General features: G+C 30.1%; 2 protein-coding genes across 2 annotated transcripts; both read left to right on the top strand.

The window, feature by feature from the left end:
• The first annotated feature begins 8977 nt into the window (after positions 1–8977).
• Positions 8978–11077, top strand: LOC115698199 (berberine bridge enzyme-like 8). Its single transcript, XM_030625389.2, has one exon. The coding sequence runs from the start codon at positions 9195–9197 to the stop codon at positions 10797–10799; it is 1605 nt and encodes a 534-aa protein (XP_030481249.1). The 5' UTR covers positions 8978–9194; the 3' UTR covers positions 10800–11077.
• Positions 11078–11966: 889 nt separating this feature from the next.
• Positions 11967–14314, top strand: LOC115696472 (uncharacterized). Its single transcript, XM_061118927.1, has 2 exons — positions 11967–13046; positions 13216–14314. Exons 1-2 carry the CDS (start codon positions 12750–12752, stop codon positions 13342–13344), a joined length of 426 nt encoding a protein of 141 aa, XP_060974910.1. The 5' UTR covers positions 11967–12749; the 3' UTR covers positions 13345–14314.
• Positions 14315–26435: the final 12121 nt, after the last annotated feature.

Raw genomic sequence — 26435 nt, 5'->3', positions numbered from 1 at the left:
TGCCCAAGATTCCCAACTCCTCAAAATGGGCTTTGGCATGACCATCCATTCCAATACAGGTGAAGTTCTCCTAAATTTGGCCAAGCCTAGAAGTGGAATCACTGCACCTTTACTTATGGAAGCACAAGCACTTCATTCAGCTTTAGCTTGGTGCCATGAACACTCATTTTATCCGGATAGTATTGTTTCAGATTGTAATATGTTAGTCAATTATATTTGTAAAAATGATACTCATAATCTGCATCTTAACCCATTTGTCATTGAGATTAAGAGCTTGCTCTCTTATTTCTCTAATGTTTCTCTTAGCTACATCCCAAGAGGGGCAAATCATGCTGCCCATTGTTTAGCTAAGACAGCTTTGGGCTTAGAGCAGGAAGCTTTCTGGATGAACCCTTCTGTCCAATCTTATTTGTATCATGTATCTTGTACTTGATGTTCTTATTAATGGATACAGGTTCTTTTCAAAAAAAAAATATATATCTATATATATATAAAAATTTATATGTATCCATATTTTTTTGGACGTGGTGAAACAAAGTCACACATGATTAACAATGCAGCAAACCACAATCGGCAGTGGAATCTTCTCGAACCAGGATAGCTCATTGTCTAATCGAAGGGCATGTTTTGTCAAACCATGAGCTGCAGAATATTAATTGCGAGCCACTTGGGACAAAACTACCCCCGGAAATATAGACAATAAAGCTATAACATCTTCAATCAGCACCCCATCACATTGAAAAATACTTTCCCTTTATTAATAGTTGTTGCCAGAGTTAGCAAAACTGAAAAAACATCACAACACCAAACCAAAACCACATTATATTATAATGACAATTTTAAAATAAAAGTTAATATACAAACTCAAAATAAAACACACAACCCATATCACAACTCAAAATAACTAAAAAACTAACAAAATTTATAAGAAAAACTAGCCAAATGTATTACCCTTTGGCTAGTAATAATAAGAAACCCCCTAATTTAAAAATGTTGAAAATTAATATCAAATAGATTATATTTAAAATTTAACTTATCGATAAATTTTCTGTAATCATAGACCCTTCACAAAATAACCTACAAAATAACAAAAAATAAAAATCTATTACTACACAATATAATGAGGAAAGGTAATATGAAAGAAGCGATGGTAAACCAAACCATATTAATGATAAGGCTTAAATAGACTTAAAATACTTATCTGTTAAAAGTGAAAAAGTCATTTAAATAGAAAACATGAGCATAAAATGGATCAATTCTTATGCCCATTCACCATACCACCAAACCACCCTAAATGAATAGGGACAAGCCATAATAAATGATAGAAATGCCATAAAAGGTACAAAAATATATAAAATAAAACATTAAAACTATCAAAAACTTATATGAGCATGATTTGTTGTTGATTATTATTGGTAATACATTTTGATTAAGTAGTATTTATTAACATTTGAAAATATTCAAAGTTAATAATAAAATATTTAATAAAAACTATTAAATATTAATATAAAAACAAATATATAAAAATATAACAAATTTAAAAAATTTAATTATGGTGCTAAATAACTAATGGATAATAAATGCAAAAGATATCATAAAAATAACATTAGACTTTTTGAAAAAATAATAAAATTTTAAGTGAAAAATAGTAGTATGAAGATCTAAAATATTACATGTAAATATAAATGGTAAGAATGATTAAAATAACTTAAATGAGTGTGTGAAATGAATTTCAATTAATATAATTTAATGAGTATCATTTATAATTAATATTAAATAAAAAATTAAAAATTAAAGTTGAAATCAATCACGCATTAAAAAAGAAAAAATAATATATAATATAAATAATGAGTGACAAACAAAGTAATATAATTACATAATAACATCACATATAAAAATTAATTAAATGAAATCCTAATAACCACATAATAAAATTATTAATACTATATTTATAATCACATATAACATATTAAATTAGAAAAACTTTACAAAAATAAAATCTATATATAAAGGAGAAGTATAATACGGTGATGTGACATTCTCAAATCACTCTAAATGGCTTTTTTCTATTCACTCTTTAATTCTCTCATTTTTTAATTTTTTAATAGGTTTATAAATATTAATTATCTAAAATCATAATAATAAAAATTTCTAAAAACAATTAAGTAATTCATTTATAGTTTTTCCTATATTATTAAAAAAAAAAAAAAAAAAAAAAAAAAAAAAAACCCATCCTACGTGAAATTTTTAATTTAATCTTTTAGATAAAAAAAAAGAAGAAGAAAAAAACTAACGAAAATACACTAAAAATAAATAACTAAAACATATCTTTTTTTTTCTTTTTAATGTATTTTCGTAACTCTTTTTTTCCCCTTATATAACCCTAAATATATAACCCTAAACCTAAAATTAATTTTATATCTTTTTTTTTCTTTTTCTCGATGCATTTTTTTTTCTTTTATTTTTTTTTTATTTTTGTTTTTAATGCCAACTCTCCATCTTTCTCAAATTTAATTTTTTTTTTTTTTTGTGTGTGTTAAAGAGTTTAACTAACTATTAATTCTTGACAAATAATGAGCAATAGCAGTAACATCAATGAACAACATCAAGATATTGATTTTCTATTGGTATTTATGTTCTTTATATTTTATAATATATTTTTTGATATATTACAACCTTTTTCTTTTTGTGTGTTAAAGAGTTTAACCAACTTTTAATTCTTGACAAATAATGAGCAGTAGCTGTGACATCAATGAGCAACATCAAAACATCGATTTTCTATTAGCATTTCTTTTCTCTATATTTTATAATATATTTCTTTGTATATTACAAATTATTGTCAATATTCTCTTTACTTTTTTTTCTATTATATATATATATAGATTTATATATATAGATTCACAATCTTTCTTTCACTCATCAAAATATTTCTCGATAAGTTGGAGAAGTATAATTTTTTTATAATCGATGACTTCACCGTTGTCGATAACTTTGAATTATTTATGATTTATTCATTAGTAAGAATTATTTATATTTAAATGATATATGTTACATAATAAAATTAAAATTTAACATTTATATATATATCGTAATTAAAAAAAGGGAAATTTGCGGCAAAAATACCTATTTTGTTTGGTTTGTTGCTAATAAATACTCAATTTCTGATAATTGCAGCAAAAGTACTCAAAACTTAATTTTCGTTAAATATGTAAATACTTTTTTTAACAGATGTTATAATTGCTTTTTAAATGCCACATGCTAATTTCTAATTGGTCTAATTATTTAATAAAAAGCTAATTAAATTAAAATAATTAAAATTAAATCTTTAATATTATAAAGAAAACCAGAACTTTTTTTAATTATTTCTCTCTCCCCACATTTGCTTCTCCTTCCCTGTGGGCCACAATCGTTGTATTTGAGTAACGTGAATCTTCTTGAGTCAATCACCTCTCTGAACAATAAACACTTAATCTCATAGAACACTTTATTTCAAATATATATAAAATTAAGTGTTTAATGTTCTTCATATAATCGGTATCTATATTGATTGTTATTGGTTGATTGCTAGTGTGTGTAGAGACAAGAGTTGATGTAGATAGAAGGAGGCAAAGATTATGTTTTTTCTTGCCTCTTTTTTATAAGGGATATTGGCGGCTAAACCACCCGAATTTTACGATTTGTAACACTTAACCACAAAAACCGAATTTTTGGCGGCTAAACTACCTAAACCCTTATTCGGTTTTGGTCTGCACACCACCGTGTCACTTAACTGTGATTTTTGGACGGAGGTGTGCAGACCAAAACGGAACCAGGGTTTAGGTAGTTTAACTGCCAAAAATTCGGTTTTTGTAGTTAAGTGTTATAAATTATAAAGTTCGAGTGGTTTAGCCGCCAACATCCCTTTTTATTTTTATTTTTTTAAAATAATTCTTTGTTTCTGGAAAATATATATTTTTCTGAAATATATGGAGTAGAGCCACAATGATTCCTTTCTTTTTATGGGGGTTTCAATTTTATAAGGTCATCTTATTACCGACAAAGAGTACTGTAGCTATAGCAATAGCATTTAAGAAATTGGAGTGGAGAATATTTCAACCATTGGCCCCAATTTTAAAATTGTGGCAAAATAAATCATGAATGATCGAACAAATTCATTTTCTGGGTTTAGAAGAATAAGAAAAGAATGATGAACATTGTGGCTCACAGTGAAGGAGAAGCAAATGTGGGGAGAGAAAAATAATTAAAAAAAAAATTTGTTTTTCTTTTTAATACTAAAGTTTCAATTTTAAGTATTTTAATTTAATTAGTTTTTTATTAAATAACTAGACTAATTAGAAATTGGCATGTGACATTTTGAGAGCAATTATAACATCTGTTAAAAAAGGTACCTACAGATTTAAAGGAAGTTAGTTTTGAGTATTTTTGCCGCAATTATTAGAATTTGAGTATTTATTAGCAACAAATTAAATAAAATAAGTATTTTTGCTGCAAACTTCCCTTAAAAAAATAAATAAAATATTAACATAATCAATTATATATTACAATATGCTGCTGTGTTTTAATTAGATCACAAAAAAATAAAAATTAATCATACTAAATCTAAATATATATTCTTTTTAATTTACACATAACTATAAATTTTTTAACCACATATTTGAGAGTCAAACTATTTTGTTTATTTTTTTTTAATATTTTAATAAATTTTTTATTAATAATAATAAAGATCTCTTAATCTTAAGTGCTTTCTTTATAATTTTTTCAATTTTTAATCTTTTCTTCCCTATAAAATTTTTACACTATCTCTTATTAATCTTACTTTTATGGATATGACATTGTAGTGTTTAATTTTTTTGTTTTAACTTTTAATCTTTTCATCTATATTAGCACTTCATTATATTATTTACTTGTATTATTATGTATTGATTAAATCTATTAGGGATAATAATGGTGACGACTATAAGTGGAATATGGTGATGGCAACTGGTGAGATACAATAATTAATTGACAACGATTTTAAATAATTGAGATATAATTTATAATATTGATTGCGGGAAAGACTGTTTACTTAAATAATAATAATAATAATAATAATCTAATTTTTCTTTATACTACCCTATTTATTTTATTTTATATTAATACTTTTTTAATACAGAAATTTAAAATTCTATGTATACATTATTCATATAAATTTTAAATTTTTTAATAAATAAAATAGAATTTTTCAAATTTTATTTCTAATAAATAATTCGATGGTATAATTTTAATATTATTATATATTAGATTAATTTTTTAAGTTATTATTTATTAATTTCTTAAGTAATTTTTTGTTAAATTATTATACTAAAATAAAATTAAAATAGTCGCGCGAAGAGCGGCTATATTGCCTAATTAAAATATAAAAAGAATAAATAAATTAAAACCTATTAATATGATTATATAATTGACTTATAAATTAAATAAAATCAAAATAATTAACGGAGGAAGACATTACATGATATGCGGCAATATTCGAATACTCAAGATTCACAAGGGTCACCATCACCAACCAAAGCCCAACTACCATATCAATCGTCTCCACTTCATGGAAAAACTGAGAATTGGTAAAACACTTTGGACATTGGAGCCAAATTGTCTCATATTAGAAGTTTCGAATCCACAGTATTCTGAAATGTCATATGTATCATATCCCTAATTCAAATAAAATAATTCATTCTAACATGATTACAATTTCCAAAATAAAACTTCATAAACGTTAAACTTAAAAAAGAATTCAAACACCATTTTGGACCCTATATTTTGCAAAAGTTATCAATTGGACCATCTGTTTTGTTAAATAACAAAATGGATCATGTATTTTCTAAAATGGTACAAATAGGACCCTGAATTGATTTTTTTATCAAAATAAAATTTAATTATAATCCGATCTAAAAGTATTATCACAAAATTGTTTATATTTTCTGTATCTGTTCGTATTAGGAATTGTTTTCAAGTTGATTATATTAAAAAAAAAATTGTCAAAAATTAAGCTCAGGGTCCTATTTTCACTATTTTGAAAAATACAGGGTTCATTTTGTCATTTAACAAAACACAGGGTCCAATCAGTAACTTTTACAAAACACAGGGTCCAAAATAGTATTTACCCAAAAACTTATATAACTCAAAAAACTAATAAGACCAACCCAATAAAATGAAAGTAAAGAGATAATGAAAACTTATGTCTGACTATAGCGTGAATAAGTTAAAACTTGAAGTGTCGTCCAACAAAAATTCCTGTAATTATGATCTGATACATCGCCTTCGTATGGAACCCCAAAAGCAAAAGATCACATTTGTTTCTCCAAAATGGTTACAAAATTTGATACCCATTCTTCCGTCACCAGCGCCTGTGACTCTTCTTCCTCCTCCTCTATCGATACTCTCTTACACGCACTTCATCTGCTTCTGTACATCTTTCTCTGGACACCGCATCTCCGCCTGAAGCAGAGGCGGAGCACGACAGGCGAAGGGTGGTTGGACTCATTACACATGGTGTGATATTATACAACCATATAATGTAGTATTTAAACTGTACTTTTAATTTATTTTCATTCCCAAAATATCCTTCAATAAAAATTAAAAAAAAATTACCCCCTCTCTCCCACCACCCACCTAAACTAGCTAGACCACCATTCACCACGACCTCAGCCGGACCTCAACATTACATAATGTCACACAAGCAAAGAAAATTCCAAAAAAAGCTATATCCTAAAACCCAAATTCATCCCCAAACACAAAAGTTTATAAATCGATCAGAACATTTCAATTTAATCAAACTTTGCAATTTTAAAGTTGAAATTAAAGAAAAAAAAAAAACAAACTTGGTTCGGAGTTGGTGTCGTGGACGAAGGCGAGGAAGGTGATTAGAGACTCGATCTGGGGTGTCTCGTGGGTCTTGTCGGTCGTTGGGGGTCTCGTGGGTCGCTTGGGTCGAGAGTGGTTGGAAGGGTTGTCGTGGGTTGTGTGGGTTCGAATGGTGGATTGGTGGGTTCAATTCTGGGGGCCAGGGGTGGGCGAGGGGGAGGGGGGCAGGTTCGATGGGGAGGGGCGTGGGTTCGAGGGTTCGTCTAGTATGGTGCACTGGTGAGAAGAAAAAGGATAGAAAAAGGGAGCTAGAGAGAATGGGGGTATTGAAAAGAGAGGTAATTTTGAAAGAAAATTGGAAGATTGGAATATATGTATCCATATTTTAATAGTAGTATATATAATTTTATTGGCATGATATATATCTATTCTATATAAAGTGTGTCTATATAACAGAATTCTTGGTTTATGAGAAATTCATGGATGACTTTTAATTTATATTAAAAATAAAATGGTTTATTATTAAAAATAAAATAGTTTATGAGAAATTCATGGATCACTTTTTTATTTATATATAATAAAATAAATAAAATAAATCCTGTTAAATAAAAAAAAATGCGATTGGGTTTTCTTTAATTATTTATTGTATTCTTTTTCCTATTACAATTTGGAAATTCCCATGTAATCACATATAATATTCCAATCCACACTTTTCTTTTTTCTTCTTCACAACTTAATAACAAAATATATAAGTAATAATTTAATAATAATAAAAAAGAAACTTGACTTTTATCAAAGTTCACAAAACCAAGCATCAATGGCAAAAAAAATCCAACAAAGTTTACAGCTAACAAATGATTCTAAGTGCTCGGCATATGCATTAGTTTTCAGGAGCAAAATTTTTTAAAGTTACGCAATAATTTACATATATGCTACAAACACAATATACAAAAAATAAAGAAGAATATGGAAGAAAGAAGAGATCATTATTCACATCTAGAAAGACAGTAGAGATAATAATAGAAACTTTTCATTTTTTTTCTTTTTTTTATCAATTTTTTTTTCTTTTTGAATAAAGATAAATATGAAATTTTAATGGTATAGAGTTTTATTTTAATAAAATATAGTATTTTAAAATAATTTAAATTCAAATAATTTAATAGTATTTTGTTATAGAATACTATCACTTTTTGTTAAACATGGTTTTTACTTTTTGTCGACACTACCATATTCAATTTATCAACGAAAAAATAGACAATCCACATATATGCGGACCCGACTAGAATGAAAAGTGCAAAATACAAAAATTACACTATTGTCTCTATCGAAGCAAATGCAGATTGAAATCCACCAATGACTATCATTAGTTTTTTTATCTACAATTTTTAGACAAATGCTATATTCAATTATCAACAATTTAGAGATTGATTTTTAATTTTCTTTTTATCTTACACCCATTTAAGTAATGTTTCTTCAAGTATTGGAACATCAATTTTTAATTTATTTTTGGATTAACTTAAGAACATATTTAAATCATCAAGCTTTCTTAAACACTAATATATTGCCTTCGGTATTCACTTTTAATTGACAACATTATAAACTATAATATTTAGATACACATAATAATAATCTCACTTAATAACTAATAATATTTTTTTTTTAATTGTTAATTGTATCACTTTCAAATAACATAGAAAAAAACTAACATAAAATTTAATATACGTGCATTGCACGTAATTTTTGCTAGTATATATATATATATATATATATATATTGAGTATTAATTTAGTATTGTTATAATTTTTTTGTGGTATATAATTTTATTATTAAGGTATATTAATTTTCAGTGATACGATATATTAAATATTATTGTATATATTTAATGATCTAACATATTTATTTATTTTTATCACAATATAATAATATGTGATATTAAAAAAATTATATAACTTAATTTAATTATTATATATTTTTTTAAAAAAAATAATATATATAATAAATAAATTTTTATAATTTTTTTACTCATTTATTATATTTGGTCACTTTTATTTAAAAAAAAAAAAAAAAAAAACATTTACTAAATTTTTAAATTTAAAACTATTTTACATCTCAACCTGGCCATTGGCCCCAATAATTGAAAGCTGCCTCATCCATAATTATTTAAAAAAGTTAGTTTGATGAATTCCCTCACATTCAAATTTATTTGGTACATTATTATTATATTTTGAAAGTATGGTTGTTATTATTTGATATCCATAAAAGGCACACACACTATACATGAGCACACACAGGCATATTTTCATTTATTCATTTCTTTCATGTGATCACATCTCAACTTAAATTCCAAAGCTCCAATGCTGAAAAACATGGAGGACAACGATGCCTTACTTACCTCAGCCTTCATCAACACACTGTTGACCAAACACTCCAACTCCTCTCACCCAATATCCAAAGCATTAATCCACACTCAAAACGACACGTCGTTTACTCAGACTCTTCAATCCCACATTCGAAACCTCCGTTTCAATAATTCAACGACACGAAAGCCTCTCCTTATTGTCGTTCCAACCCATGTCTCCCACATCCAAACCGCTGTCATATCTGCCCGAACGCACAACCTGCATATGAAGATCCGAAGCGGTGGCCACGACTATGAAGGCCTTTCTTACACTTCTTCCACAGAAACGCGCTTCTTTCTTCTAGACATGCAGAAGCTCTGCTCCATTGATTTAGATATGGCTACCGAAACGGCTTGGGCTCAAACTGGAGCTACACTCGGCGAACTTTACTACAAGATAGCCCAGAACAGCAAAGTTCACGGCTTCCCCGCCGGAGTATGTCCTTCTGTCGGTGTCGGTGGCCACTTCAGCGGCGCTGGTTACGGAAACATGATGAGAAAGTACGGGCTCACCGTTGACCACATCGTTGACGCTCAGTTAGTCAACGTGGAAGGTCGAGTTCTTGACAGAATGTCAATGGGGGAAGACTTGTTTTGGGCCATTAGAGGCGGGGGAGGAGCGAGCTTCGGCGTTGTTTTGGCTTACAAGATAAACCTCGTTCGTATCCCAGAAACGGTGACCGTTTTCAGAGTTGAGAGAACTCAAGAACAGAACGCGGTTAACGACGTCGTTTTCCGTTGGCAGGAGGTGGCACCTAAGCTAGACGAAGACCTTTTCATTAGAATGATCTTAGACGTGGTCAAATCAAGTCAAACTGGAGAAAAGACTCTCCGAGCTTCGTTCGTTGCTCTTTTTCTCGGAGACTCAGACAGACTGATCTCTATTATGAGAAATAGTTTTCCAGAAATGGGTTTGAGAAAGTCTGACTGTATTGAAACAAATTGGGTCCAATCCATTTTTTTCTATTCCGACATTCCAATGGGGACTCCCGAAGAGTACTTGCTCCGTCGAAAACCAGAGAAGCTAGTTCACTTGAAAAGAAAATCTGATTATTTGAAGAAACCAATTTCCAAATATGGTCTAAACGAAATCTTCAAGAAAATGGTGGAGTTAGAATATCCAGCTCTGCTTTTCAATCCTTACGGTGGTAGAATGGCTGAGATTGCACCCAATGCGACGCCGTTTCCACATCGATTGAACCTAGCAAAGATTCAGTATGTGTTGAATTGGGAGGAATCGGGAATAGAGGCTTCGTGTTACTACATTGGTTTGATGAGGAAACTGTACGACCACATGACTCCGTACGTGTCAAACAACCCCAGAGAGTCTTACCTGAACTACAGAGATCTTGATTTGGGAATCAACCATCACGATTGGAAGACTAATAATTATCGAACTGCTAATGCTCTTGGGGTTAGTTATTTTAAGGAGAATTTTGGGAGATTGGTGGAGATAAAGAGAAGGGTAGATCCAACAAATTTTTTCAGGAATGAACAGAGCATTCCTGTGATTTCATTGGAGAAGCTTGGTTCGGTTCATTTTCTTGAGTCTCGTATATGAATTGGAACACTATTGAGTGATTTTTTATTATTATTATTATTCATATGGTTTTACAAAGTATTATCGGTTGAAAAGTGTATTTAATTATAATTTTGCCGAATAAAATAGTGGTAATTTAGTTGGTCAGTACCTATTTATAAGAGCCACTGGTTTGATTTAATCATGTATAAGTGAGTGGTACTATTTTCTAGTGATAGTAATTAAACAAGGAGAAGATTGTACCGATTGGTGTACGAAAACAAAACAATAAAAGTTCTCACCAAATGTAAATTACTAAACTAAATGTGCCGTTTGGTAACACTTTTGTTTTTTAATTTTTTAATCACAAAATGGAAGTAAAATTTTTGTTTTTAAAAAATTTATTTTTGAAAAACAAAAATACGTTGTGTAACCACTTTTGTTTTTTAATTTTAAAAACAGAAAACAAAAGTGTGTTCTGTAAAGTTCATTTTTATTTTTATTTTTTGATTTTATTTAAGTCGGGTCTAGGTCCGGGGTCGGATTCGGGTTCAAGTCAGAAGTCGGGTTCAGCGCCAGGACCATGGTAAGGGGATTTGGGTCCGGTTCTGGTCGTAATCCAAAAGATTGATTAAGAAAAAAAAATTGTTTAAAAAAATATTGAAAGTGATTTTTTTTTGTTTTTAAAATTTTGATTTCTAATTATAAAATTGAAAAGTAAAAACAGTTTTATATAACATGTTTTTGAAAAATATTTTCATTTTTTCACTTTTAAAAACAGAAAACTGATTAAAAAAGTATTACCAAACGCCACCAAATTTTTTTTTAGTTTTTATTATTTTCTTGAAATTTGTGCACACTCACGTGAACTCCCATTTTTATATAGTATTTATGTATTTAGAACAGCTCCAAGGAGATTGCAAAAAATTTGTATGTCGTGTATATATCTTCCAAGGAGGTTGCATTTCTTGCAGCATTTTGTAGTTGCACGGCATATATGCCGTGCACTGTAGACACGGCATTGTTTTTTTTTTAATTTTTTTTATTATTTAATTAATATTTATATATATTTATATTATTTGATTTGTAAAATGAAGAATTATTTTTTGGGAAATTTTACCATGCATATTTTTAAAAGTAATGTATGAAACTACTCCTATTTGTTTCGGCACCCAACATACTTTTTTAGTCTATTTTTTTTATATATAGTAGTGTATATTATAGTTATTTAAAACATCCTGTAAAATTTAAAAAATTAATACGTCGAAAATAATGCACTGTTTTAAAAGTGGCGCAATGATATACTCCTACCTGTTTCGGCATTCGGGAGACTTGTTTAGTCTTTTTTTATGGTCGTGTACATTATAATTATTTAATACATCCTGAACAATTTTGAAAATTTTTAAAAAATTTAACACACCGAAAATAAAATTCAAACTTTTTGTCGCGTTTCTTTTATTTAAATAATTAGTTAAATATAACAATTGTGGTAATTTTTGTTAATTAATATGATATTAATTTATTTTTTATTTTATTAAAAAATTAATATAATAATAAGGAATATTTTTTTAGTGTAAGTTTTAGTGTTGTGGTTGGAGTAGAAATATTTTTTGACGCTAAATTTGGTGATAGTGTAACACTAAATTTAGTATTTCTTTGGAGATGCTTACATATATATTACTTTTAAGCAAATAATTAAATACTCTTTATTTTATTTTTCATTATTTTTGAGTTTTATCTTCCCTGTTCATCTTCTTCTTCTTCTTCTTTTTTTCTATGTCTACAACATTAACCAAAGAAAAACTAACCCTCTCCTTTTGTAGTGGGTAACTAAAAAAAAGAGTATGTAAAGTAGGAAAAAGAAGAAGATTTGAGAAAGATAAAGGTGTGGTTGTGTGTGAGAGAGAGAAATTGAGAGCTTGCTTTGTGACGAGCTTCTTGTAGAACTCTAATGGTAGGTTCTCTACTAAATCAGCATATCTCATCCAAGTCATGGGACGGGCTCCTTTGTGTAATGTAGCTCCGAACTTATGGAACAAGCTGTGGAATTCAAAAAAATTGGAGTGTCACAAAGTCCTCTGGTGGAGTATCCTCTCGAATGATCTACCTGTAAGGGCTATCCTTTCTAAGAGAATGGTTATTGATGAGATCTCTTGCCCCTTTTGTGGTAATGGTGATGAAACTATGGAGCATTTATTTCTCTACTGGGATCTGGCGTCTCACCTTTGGAGATCTTCCCCTTGGGGGGTTATGCATGTTGTGGAGTCTGGGGCCCGCATGTGGGACTGGGTTAGCTTTCTTTGGAACCTTAGGACCAGAGGAGTGGATACTGATGGTTTATTTCTTTGCGCTTCAATCGTGGTTGACACGATTTGGAGGGCTCAAAATGACAAGGTTCATAATAACACTTTGGGTAGCTTGAAACATTATATTGACTCTATATATTATTGTTATGCAGATTATGGATCCAGTTTGTTCAAGTCTCACCAGGTTGATGGTACTCTGGGTTGGTCTCCCCCGCCAGAGGATTGGGTCAAAATCAACTGTGATGTTAGAGTCAGAGTGGAAACCATGTGTGCGGTGGTGATTGCGAGAGATCATACGGAGTCGATTTTGTGGGTGGCAACAAACAAGCTTCACTTCTTTGACCCTCTTATCGGGGAAGCGGCGGCTTGTATGTTAGCATTGGAGACGGCAGTCAAACTGCATCATTCTTTTGTTATGGTGGAGAGTGATTCCGAGATGGTGGTCAAGAACCTAAAAGGTGTCGAATCTTTTTGGAGGCTTGAGAACTACACAAGACAATGCAAGCATCTCTCTACTTTTTTCACTAGCTGTAATTTTTCTTTTATTTCTAGAAACTGTAATTTTGCGGCACATAATGTGGCCAAATGGGCTTTTGCCAATAATGTTTCTGGTATGGTAGAGGTTTCTACTATTCCGAATATTATCTTTTGTAATGACCGTGAGGTCTAACTGCTTTGTTCTTCTAATATATAAACGCTTTATTTCAAAAAAAAAAAAGTTCATGTTCTTCAGTCTCTTTAGTCTCAAAACGTTGGCTCCATCTCTACCGTACTTCTAAGTCCATCATCTTTCTCCAACTTACCATTTTCTGTTACTAGTTTATTTTATTATTATTTTAATGTTGTTTTACTGTTGTTTCTTTCATTGTTTTTATTACATTTTTTCAAATATTATTGTACTGCTCTATATTTAATAATAATAGGAAAATAATTAAATTTGTGTGTAAGTTATTTTTTTAGTATCCTATGCTCCAATATATATTCAGTTTTCCTCCGTGTTGTTCCACTGTTGATTTTTAGTTGTTCTACTTCTTTTCATTTTTGATGTCTTCTCTTGTATGTTCTCTTATTGTGTCTCAGCTCCCCATTTTTTGCTGTATTTGTTATGTTATTTCTTTTCCTAGCCAACTTCTATCTGTTTTTTTGGTTTTGTAGATTTCACCCTTTTAATGGAAAGTAAGACTATTACTGTCCATGATTTTTTCATTCTAGTAGTTGGTTTAACATGTGTAATTTGAAACCAATATTTGTTAAAACATATGAAACAACAGTAGAACAACCTAAAAACAACATTAAAAAAAACCATGATAGTCCCAGTATTAATAGTTTAATATTTCTGCTTCATCTCGTTGGAATTAATAATTATTTTTTGGTTGTTATAGTGTTGCTGTGTAGTAATTTTGTCTGTGGGTGTAGAAGATGGAAGTCTCTTTTTTTTTTTGTGTTAACAGTATAAAAGAAAAAAAAAATAAGACCGTATAAATGTTATTTTTACCTTGTGACAGTAAAATTGTAAAAATTTGCTCAAAACTAGTATTTTTGTAAGTTTCTCAACAAAAAATTAGTGGCTCAGCTTAATTAGATATCACTATCACTCAAATTTTTATGATTACCAATGTAATACATGAAAAGTTTATAAATACAGATACCTTACCAGAAGTAAAACTATAGCAAAAATTTTGTTATACTTATATGAATCTGCCATGGGAGGGAGTAGAGCAACAATTTATTAAGACAGAGGAATTTGAAGTTAAAAAAAAATCGTTCCTTCCGAAAAAACAACAAACTACTCGTTATAAAACTATAAGGATAAAAATAGTGAAAATTACATGAAATATGGGATTTCATAACAAAGTTAGAAAAATATGGCATTTTTAGGTTTGCCACTTTTCTATGGCATTTTTTCACATTTAAGTTTTTTATGGTATTTGATATGCCATATTTTTATAAACTTATTATCCAATCCCATATTTTATGTTTTTGTTTTTAGCTTAATTAGTTTTATTTATTTTTTTAATTTATTTTACACTTACATTTTAGGGTTTCTTTTTATTTGAAAAATTTACACCAAATACTACATTTTTTTTTCAAACATTACATTTTTAATTTGACAAGAACATTTTACTTTTATACTTTTATTAATTTTTTTTTTCTTTTTTACTTATTGAAACTTCAAAAAGTTTTTTTTTTTGTCTTTTTTATATATTTTTTAGTCAATTTTGGCTCTCTTTTTTCTTTTCAACTTTTAAGTCAGTTGCTACTTTTTTTTTTCTTTCTTTCGCTTATCTCTCTCTATTTTTTTTTTTTCTAATTTCTCTTTTTCTCAACCTAATTTTTTTCTCTTAATATATATAATAAGTGTACATTTTTATATTTCATTTTTTTTTACAAAAATTAAACTTGTTTTTTTTATTTAAACTACTATTCGTTTTTTTTGTTAAAAACTAATTATTCCATTAAAAACAGCAGAAAAAAAACCGCTTCATCGCATCATCCCGAAAAAAAAATATAAAAAATCATAATCTAAAAAGAATCCAAACTTTAAAAACTAGTTTCATCAACATTGAAAGAAACTAATAATTTCATTTAAAGAATACAAAAAATAGTTTCATCAACAAGATAATGAAAAAAATTACAATCTAAAGACGATACTAACTTTAAAAACCAGTTTCATCAATATTCAAATAAACGAATTATTTCATTAAAAAAGTCAAAAAAAAAAAAAAAATAGTTTCAACAATAACATAATAAAAAATACACAATGCCTAATAACTAAACTTTTACAAATTAACGATACTAAATTTAAAAACCAGTTTCGAACATATAAAATTTATATCAATACCTAATAATCAAACTTCTAACTTCATTCTTTATTTTGGCATTTAATTTTTTATTTGCTTGCTCAAAAATTAGAGTTAATTTAAACATACAATATGCAGCAAATATAACAAAGAGAATCACAAATTAAAATCAAAGAGAAAAAAAAGAAACAAAGAAAATTAAAGAGACAAAAGTGCAATAAAAACCATAAAAGAATAACAAAAAAAAAACAGTGGAATGTGAGAAACCAGTTAGTAAAACAACCAAAATAAAAACAAACAAATAAAAACCAGTTTCTTGAGATAAATTAATAAAAAATTGATTAAAACTCAATTATGAACAACAATAAAAAAAATTAATTACTTAAAAAAACCAGTTATGAAAATAATAAAATAATATGTATGTCAGAAACTGATTAATTAAAATAAAATAAAAATTGTTGTTCAAATATCATACAATAATAAAACTGGTTTTATACAAACGAAAAAATATATAATAATATCATAAAAATTGAGCAACCCCATTACAGAATAGTTAAAACATGTGAAACCAGTTTCGACATGTGAAACCAGTTTTGACGTTATAAAAAATCATAACAAAATACAAATGTTAATAATAAAGTTAATTGAAACTAGTTTCATCAGACAATCAAATAAAAACATACACACACACAAATATACAAAAAAAAAAAATACTAATCACAAATATAATCAAAACAACACATAATGTCTACCAATAATTTAATAACAAAATATAAGTGTAAGTTTCCAACCTAGAAACAAAATAATAAAAAAGTAACTTGAAAAAAAATTCTAATAACATAATGAAATTATTTTTTTTATTCTTTTAATGAAATTAATAGTTTCTTTCAATGTTGATGAAATTGATTTTTAAAGTTCATATTATCTTTAGATTATAATTTTTTATATTGTTTTTTCTTCAGGATGATGTTGATGAAACTGGTTTTTTTTTTTCTGTTGCTTTTAATGAAATAATTAGCTCTTAACAAAAAAACAAAGAAAAAAAATAGTAGTTTAAATAAAAAAAAAAAACAAGTTTAATTTCTGTAAAAAAAAAAAATAATATCTATAGTTGAGATCATTTTTTATTTATTTTAGTATTTTATTTTTTTAAAAAAGAAAAAATAAATAAAAAGAAACACAAATTTTAAGTTTTTTATGGCATTACTCAAGACTTTTTCCCATATTTGTAAGTTTTTTTAAAAAATGCCATATTTAGTGTAATTAAGTTTTTATGCCATATATATCAAAACTTATCTTTATTTTTCCATATTTTTGTAAATAGCCCATAAAAATAAAACAAAAAACAAATAGTAATAAAGAGAAATTTGTGGACAAAAAATAGGTGGGCCCAATTAGTTATTCATTAGCATAAGAGTGTTACTAGAGTTGAGGGTGAAAGAAGATAAGAGTGGTGAGTTACTGGTGTTAATTCATTATCTGGCCTGGTTTCTTTTCATTGGTTGGACAGGAAATTAAATAAGAAAATATGACAGAGTGTCCGGCTCCATTTTGTGTATTCAATTAATGCGTGTGTACCTCTTTCCAAAAAAAAAAAAAATTAATGAGTGTGTACATTTTCGTGGCCGTACTTTGATTGTTATGCACCACATATTATAATTTTTAATTTTTTTATTTTTTTTATTGTGGAGTAAATTTTTTAAAAAAAATATAATGTAAGTTTTATATTGAGTTAAGTTTTTACTATTATTTTACTATTATTTTTTAATTGTTTTACTGTTGATTTAATTTTATGTTTTGTTATTTTATAAAAAGATAATATTTGTATAAAAATTTCTATATAACATTAAAATTGTAAATTTTTGTCTCAAATTTAATATTTTTGTAAAAATCTCAAATAATTATTTAATAATTATATATTTAATGTTATCATATTAGTACATTAATAATTTTTTAAATTTGTAATAATAGATTATTAATAAGGATTTTTTTTGATTAAATTAATTATAAATAAAATAACTATATTAAGAAAATTAATTAATATTTACATATAATTTATTTTTATATTTTTAAATTCTTATTATAATACTTTTAAGACGTGAACAATCTGATTATAATATTTGTAATAAAACTTTATTTTAGTAAAAAAAAATAGACTTCTACTTCTTTTAAAATAAACGTGCTAAATAAATAATTATTTCTTTTACAAAAAAAAAAAAATTAATTCAAAATACAAAAAAAAAAATATATTAAAACAATAAAAAAAAACTTTTCATTTGAAAAAAATATATTAAATAAATAAAAAAAATATTTGAGAAGGAGTTGAAGGTTGCAACAGTTAAAGAAATATATACCCAACTCTAGTCCTCTGAATCTCTATGAGTTACATCGAGTCCCCACATGCTTGGAGCATGTTTGGTATTGTTTTCTGTTTTTCGTTTTCAAAAAATTGTTTTTAGAAATGAGAACAAAAAACACTTTTTGAAGTTTTTAAAACACAAGTCACGTTTGGTTAGTGTTTTGAAAAAAAAAAATATTAACCAAAAGTGAATTGGTTTTTAAAACAGAAAATAACATTTTGTTGTTTTCAAAATTCTTGTTTTTTATAACTTTGTTTTCTGAAAACTGTTTTCAAAAAACAATGCCAAACACGCCAAATCAATTTTCTGTTTTTAAAAACAAAAAACAATTTTTTAGTTATGATGCCAAACATGCACTCGGTCTCCTCCCTCACAAATTTTTAAAATTCTCTCTTAAGCGTTAATGGTAGATAGGACTAAAAGAGAAAGAGCTCCTTTTTTTTGGCGTAGATGGTAGCTTCAAATTTGCTCAACATCAGTGTTGGGAAAGATATCTTCATTCTTTGCGACTAAACGAGAAAACTTATTTGAGATTTCAATTTAAAATTCTTTTCTTCAAATTAAATTTGGTTTTGAGCTTTAATATTAATGCGAACAACACTGATATTTGTTCGGTTTAGTTTTTCTAGAAGAGGTGTTGTGTTATTTTATTTTTATAATGTTGTAATTTTCTGTTATCCCATATTTCGAGTAACAAATATGGTCACGACACGTGTTAAAAGGTTCAAAAACGAACGTGCTCGAATATTGAAGAAATAAATATGTTAAATAACTCGCCTCGGAGAATACAAATTGTAAACGTATTTAAATCTCTTCCTAATAAATTAAGGAGAGTTATAAATACCGACTGTCATTTTGTAAGACCAAGAAGTTAAAAAAAAAACTAAGGGCCCGTTTGGCACAGCTTTTGGAAAAGCTAAAAGCTGCTTTTCAAAAAAGCTGTGACAAAAAGGTGTTTGCAAGCGATTAAAAAACAAATTTTATCAAGAAATTATGGATAAACTACAGCTAAAAGCTAAAGCTGGTACAACCCAACTTTTAGAAAAAGCTGTTTTGATTAAAAGACTTTATAATAAATTATTTTTACTAAAAATTTATTTAATTATTTATTATATATTATAAAAAATAAAAATATTTTTTAAATGAAAATATATTTAAAAATAAATAATATTTAAATTTCTAATTTTTTATTTTATTTTAAAAAATATTTTATATTGATATTTTTATTATTAACAAATAATATCAATTTATGTTTCTTATAAACTACAATTTTATCTTTTGCAAGTGATAAAAATATAATTTAAAAATATTAAAAATTATTTTTATCAAATGCATATAAATTTATACTATAAAAAAAATAATTAAAAATATATAAAAAAATAAAAAATTTATATAACATATTTTTTTATATATATTTGTAATTATAATGAACTAGATTAAAATATTATCATTATTGTAATAGAATTTTAACAACTCCCATCACTTTAAAAATTATAATTTACCAAACACTCAGCTCAGCTTTTTTCCACAGTTATGCTACAGCTGCTTTTTCCCACAAGACACGATTTGCTTTTCCCCATCGCACATAAACCAGGCCCTAACAGTACAAGCTCATTTCAAGAAGTACAGAATAAAGGATACGCAAGACAAGATAATTTATGTGATAGATGAGGCAGCTCTCTAACCTAAGGAGCACAATAAATACACTTTCAAAAGGCTTATCATAAGTTATTTATAAATATTATATAAAGACTTCATTAGCTAATGCAAGAAGAAGGCCAAAGAGAGCTCGTCAAAGTCATTCCATGTAGTATACTTTGAGACATAAAACAAGATGTACTACCACGTCACGACAAAACGTAGTCAGCACAACCGTTTTGGATAAATACAAAAGCAGTTAATATCAATTATTTCCTTTATCCATGTGCTGTATATATGAAACGTGGGAGTTATTCACGTTTCACGAATAGCTATAAAGATAAGATTAGTAGAGAATATTTGTCACCCCTAAACACCTACAAATAGGGGAAGAATTCCCAGACTAAAGGACGACCAAATTCTAAATCCTAAGAGAATATACAAAATATTATTTGTACTCTATATATTCATCAAATCTTGATTTTAAGATGGGCTCATAGACTATGAAGAATTAGCTTCTAAACTATGTAAAAATCTTCTTGTTAAGTATTTATTATCATTATTATTATCATTCTGAAAGTATATTTATTAAATTTAGGCTCTTTTATCGATTAAAAAAAATTAGTGTTAACAGTTTGGTGCTTCCATCGAGAGTCTTGTTTTAAAAAAAAAAACTCAGAAGACACATCTATGTACCCTAAATAACATTCAAGTCTTTTCTTTTTTTCCAACCATGGAAAATACTACTCAAGACGACAATGATCAACTGAGAGAAATAACTCAGTGTCTTGGGAAAGAGCTTCAGGAATCTCAGGGAACGAACACAGCTAAGAAACCACACTCGGGGAGAACAGTTTTTGAATGGGGATTCAAACAAACTGATGACGAGATCCCTAAAAAGCGTACCTAGGATGCATATGATCCAACGAGATACGTTCCTTTGGTGGAATTTGAAAATAGATCGATAGAGACTAGCAGAATCAAATCGGAGAAATACTTAATTAGAGTGCGAGGCTACGATTGCGAGAGCGACACGCAGTGATGCACCTCTCACTAAACCAAACACATCCACGAGGTAGTCTTGGGGAAGGCTTAGAATGTTGAGAACTAGGAGGAATGAGGAAGCCCGTGCTAGAGAAAATGTCCAAGAAAATCCCACAAATCCTAGGATGACTAACCAGGGAATACGATGAGGAGTCGTGACCTTCTGAATAGGAACATTGGTGGTAGATTTCTCAGTTGTATAAACTTGCATTGGTTCAACCAAGGGAGTGGGATAATCCTCTACTTGAGAAGAAGATGATGGAACATTAGTTGGAGTTATTTCTGAAAGCATTTCCTTTAATACTACTTTACTTTGCAGCTTAAAGTTCTTAACATAGTCATCTTCAAGGAAAGTGGCATTTGTAGAAACGAATACTTTATCATCCTTGTGACTGTAAAATAGTCCACCCCTAGTCTCCTTAGAAATTCCAACAAACATGCAAACTTCAGTTCGCTTTTCTAGTTTTCCATCTTTCTTTCTTAAGAGATGAGCAGGGCACCCCTAGATTCTGTAATGGCGTAAACTGGGTATACGACTATTCTATAATTCAATAGGTGTCTTAGGGACTGATTTAGATGGAACAACATTTAAAATGTCAGTTGCCATCTGAATAGCATATCCCTAGAAGGACATAGGTAGAGTTGAATAGCTAAGCATGGACCTAACCATTTCCAAAAGCATGCGATTTCTTCTCTCTATAACTCTATTTTGTTGTGGAGTGCTAGGGGCAGTCAGTTGGGATTCAATTCCAAGTTCAGTTAAATAATCTTTGAACTGCATATCCATATATTTTCCACCCCTATCAGTTCACAAGGTCTTTAAAGTTTTACCCAATTGGTTTTGAGCCAATGCTAGAAATTCTCGAAACTTCTCAAATGTTTTTAATTTCTTATGCATAAGGTAAATATGACAATATCTAGAGTAATCATCAATAAAAGTAACAAAGTACTCATAACCACCTCTAGATTTGACATTCAGTGGTCCACAAAGATCTAAATGCACTATTCCTAGTTGTTCTTTGGCACGCTCTCGCTTTGCAGAGAAAGAACGTTTTGTCATTTTGCCTTCTAGGAAAGATTAACAAACTGATAATTCACCTAAGGTGACATTTTTCAATGGAACGCATTTGGTTAACTTGTGAAGTCTATCATAGGCTATATGACCAAGACGTAAGTGCCATAGATATGTTTCGTCTTTATTATCGATCTTTTGCCTTTTGTGGTTTCTAGGTTTAGCTATCTTAAACAGTTTGTATTAAGCGTAAAATGGTTCATCTGGTCTAAGAACATAAACCCTTTGTAACGCCCTAATGCTAAGGCACGCTACAGTGCTTTTTCAATTATTGTGCAATCTTTGCTAATCAAAGAAATTTCTCGAAAAACGTGTCAAATTAAAACTTTTGCTTTAAATATTAAACTTTGTAATATAATATAATATTTACAAATCCTGGGATCCTGATTTCAAACTTTTTACTGATTCAACTTTACATTTCAAAATATATAACTTCCAGGTCGCACAGCGACTTTCAAAATATAACTCCCAGATGTCCCGAGACCGAACACTCCAGGTCGCGCCGCTTGACATGTACAATCTCACCCGAGCTCTGGTTCATTCCTGTTCAGCCTTCGCCTTTCCTTTACCTACACATGGAAGCAGAAAATGTGAGTCAGCAGACTCAGTAAGAAATGCATATAACATACCATATAATTTCCGACCTGTAAATAGGCGCCCATACACCTATTTACAGAGCTTAACAGATGAGTATGAACGTTCAATACCAGGGTACAAGCACTATACCACATACACATCGTACCTCACTGTACGAGTGTTGGTAGGGTTTATCCCGATCACTGAGTAACACTGAGTGATGTACCACACACCTTAGCATTTTCCCATGCTTGTGTTGGTATCACTGTATCGTACTCACAATCACAACAATCACTGTACCAATACACTCTATAACTTATTCATACAAGTGTTGGTAGTGTTTAACATAATTCAAGCATGCATATATAAACACATATACACACATTCAGATAATCACATCATACATTATACACAGTTCTTACCTGTTTTCCGAATTCAAGTGTGCTGGCCGACCTGAACGGAATTCACGTGCTAGATGGATGCCCTAATCACAATAATAGCAATACAGATGAGTGACTCGCTAAATAACTTTCCGAGACTTTAAACTTGAAACTAAAAGTTTCCCTATCTATAAACCTCTTGGCAATACCCTAAATATCTCAAAATTGGCCAAAACTAGGGTTCTGGAAATTCCCCCAACAAAAGTGCATCAGCTCCCAACCCGCATCCCTAAGCCTGGGTCACCAACCGGTCGACCGGTTGGTATTGGCCTCCCAGAACCGGAATTCCGGTTCTACTGCTGGGAACCAAAAATCATCCCCCTTAATTCAAATCAATCCCAAACCTTACCAAACTCTCCAGTATACCTATACAATGCATAAACATCCATTTCCAACCAACAAATCACAGAACAAACCAATAATTCAAATTATGCCATTAAAGCTCAAAGCTTGAGTTTCAAAACTCAAGCTTGCTTAAAACCATTCTCAAGCATCAAAAACAATAGCTAGGGACTCAAATCAACTCAACCTAACCCCAGAATTCGAACCCTAAGCAATTTAAAACCCAACAGCCACTAAACCTAAAAATTTATAGTGAAACTAAACTTAAATTTCAAAAACTTAAGGGGAGAAGAACTAGGGTTACCTTGCCTTGATTCCTCTTGAATCCTTTGCTGAAAACACAAGAATTCAGCTCCCAAAATCCCTTGCCCTTGCTGTCTTCGAAGAGAGAAAGAGAGAAGAAAGAGCTTCTCTTGAATTTTTGGTTTTTCCTTTGTTTTTTCCTCAAATGAAATGGTTTTTCCTCAATTAATTCATTGCTGAAAAATCATGTGCTAGGTGTCAACTAGAGGGACAGCCACCTAATCCACCATTAACAAAATGTCTAAAATGCCCTTAGACTTAAAACTAGGGTATTTCTAAAGCTAGGGGTAAAATGGTCAATTTCCATAACCCCGCTCAATCCCGATAATTATTTTCTCTAAATTATTTCCCACTATGAAATAGGGTTCTAAACTTACCCATGTGATCAATCTAGCCATCCATCGCATTTTCCGTTGTCGCCGAGCAAAATTACAAAATTAACATATTTCACATATAAACTAAATAATACCCCTAGAGTTTAATAAAATCTCCGGAATTGAGAAATTATAACTCTAATATTTATTTCTAAATATTGGGGTCCACATTTAAAATTAATTCACAAATAATAATAAAATAATAAAAAAATTAGTGCTAATTGCCTTTTCTAATCCACATTACTAGAGCGGTCATTACAATTATCCCCCCGTTAATAGGATTTCGTCCCCGAAATCTAACCTGAATAGCTCTGGATGTTGAGTCCTCATATCTGACTCCAATTCCCAGGTGGCTTCTTCCACCTTACTGTTCCTCCAGAGCACTTTAACTAGTGCAATAGTCTTGTTGCGAAGAACTTTTTCTTTTCTATCCAAAATCTGAACAGGTTGCTCTTCATAGGATAAGTCTGGTTGTAGTTCAAGGGCTTCATAACTCAAGACATGAGTCAATTCTGACACGTATTTCCTTAACATTGAGATGTGAAATACGTCATGAACAGCTGATAATGCTGGTGGTAAGGCTAGCCGATATGCTACCTGCCCGACCTTCTCGAGTATCTGAAATGGCCCAATGAACCTAGGGCTTAACTTACCCTTCTTCCCGAAGCGCCTAATACCCTTCATTGGTGAAACCCGCAGGAAAACATGTTCCCCTGCCTGAAATGTAACATCTTTGCGCTTCGGATCAGCATAACTTTTCTGCCTGCTTTGAGAAGCAAGCATCCGAGCCTTGATCTTATCAATAGCTTCATTGGTCCTTTGCACTAACTCTGGACCCAGGTACTTCCTTTCTCCTGTCTCGTCCCAATGAATAGGAGAACGACATTTTCTACCATATAACATCTCATAGGGAGCCATCCCTATTGTACTTTGGTAGCTGTTGTTGTAGGAGAATTCAATTAAAGGCAAGTACTTACTCCATGAACCCTCAAAGTCCATGACACAGGCTCGCAATAGGTCTTCCAAAATCTGGATAGTTCTTTCTGACTGACCATCAGTCTGAGGGTGAAAGGCTGTACTAAACTTTAACTTGGTACCCATAGCCTTCTGAAGACTCACCCAAAACTTCGATGTGAACTTTGGATCCCTATCTGATACAATAGATTTAGGGGCTCCATGGAGACGAACTATCTCCTTCACATACAATTCAGCATACTGATCCACTGAATAGGTAACTTTCACTGGTAGAAAGTGAGCCGACTTTGTAAATCTATCCACAATGACCCATACAGAATCATACATCCCTGTAGTTCTAGGTAAACCAGTTACAAAGTCCATTGCGATGTCCTCCCACTTCCATTCTGGAAGGACTAAAGGTTGCAATAACCCTACCGGCCTCTGATGTTCAGCCTTAATCTGCTGGCAGGTTAAACACTTGGACACATAGTCCACCACATCTCTTTTCATCCCATACCACCAGAAGTAGGGTTTCAAATCCTGATACATCTTGGTGGTTCCCGGATGCAACGAATAAGGCGTGGTGTGAGCTTCATCAAGTATCTCTTTCTTAAGCTCATCAACACTAGGGACACAAACTCGAGCTTTATATAACAACATTCCACTGCTCGAGACTGAAAAACCTCTAGGCCGACCAGCCACTACTTCATCTCGAACTTTAACTAGCTCGGGATCTTCTAGTTGTGCCTTTCTGATTCTCTCCAACAGATCAGATTGGAGGGTTAAATTATGTAATTTCCCGACCACGAACTCAATTGCTGCACTAACCATTTCCGAGGCTAGTTGAGGAGCTATCGTAACCGCAGTACACACTTGACCGGGACCTTTTCTGCTTAGAGCATCGGCCACAACATTGGCTTTCCCAGGGTGATACAGTATTTCACAATCGTAGTCTTTAACTAACTCCAACCACCTTCTCTGCCTCATATTCAAATCTTTTTGGGTGAAAAAGTATTTAAGACTTTTATGATCAGTATAAATTTCACACTTTTCACCGTAAAGATAGTGTCGCCATATCTTTAAAGCAAAAACCACAAATAGCCGAGCTCTAAATCATGAGTTGGGTAACGCCGCTCATAATCCTTCGCCTGACGAGAGGCATAAGCTATGACTCGTCGCCTTGCATCGAACACATCCTGCACCTCGTCTGGATGCATCACAATAAACAACAAATTTCTCTTGATCTGATGGCAAAGCTAACACCGGAGCTGTTATCAAACGCTGCTTCAATTCCTGAAAGCTTGATTCACACTTATCTGACCACACAAATCTCTGATTTTTCTTGGTCAATTCGGTTAGGGGCATAGAAAGTTTAGAAAATCCTTCGACGAAACGTCGATAATACCCTGCTAACCCGAGAAAACTTCGAACTTCGTCACGTACTTGGGCCTCGGCCAATTCTTCA

Source organism: Cannabis sativa, chromosome 7 (genome assembly GCF_029168945.1).
Source record: "Cannabis sativa cultivar Pink pepper isolate KNU-18-1 chromosome 7, ASM2916894v1, whole genome shotgun sequence".
In the NCBI taxonomy this organism is placed as follows: Eukaryota; Viridiplantae; Streptophyta; class Magnoliopsida; order Rosales; family Cannabaceae; genus Cannabis; species Cannabis sativa.
The sequence above is the reverse complement of the archived record's forward strand: the minus strand, read 5'-3'. Positions and strand labels throughout refer to the sequence as shown.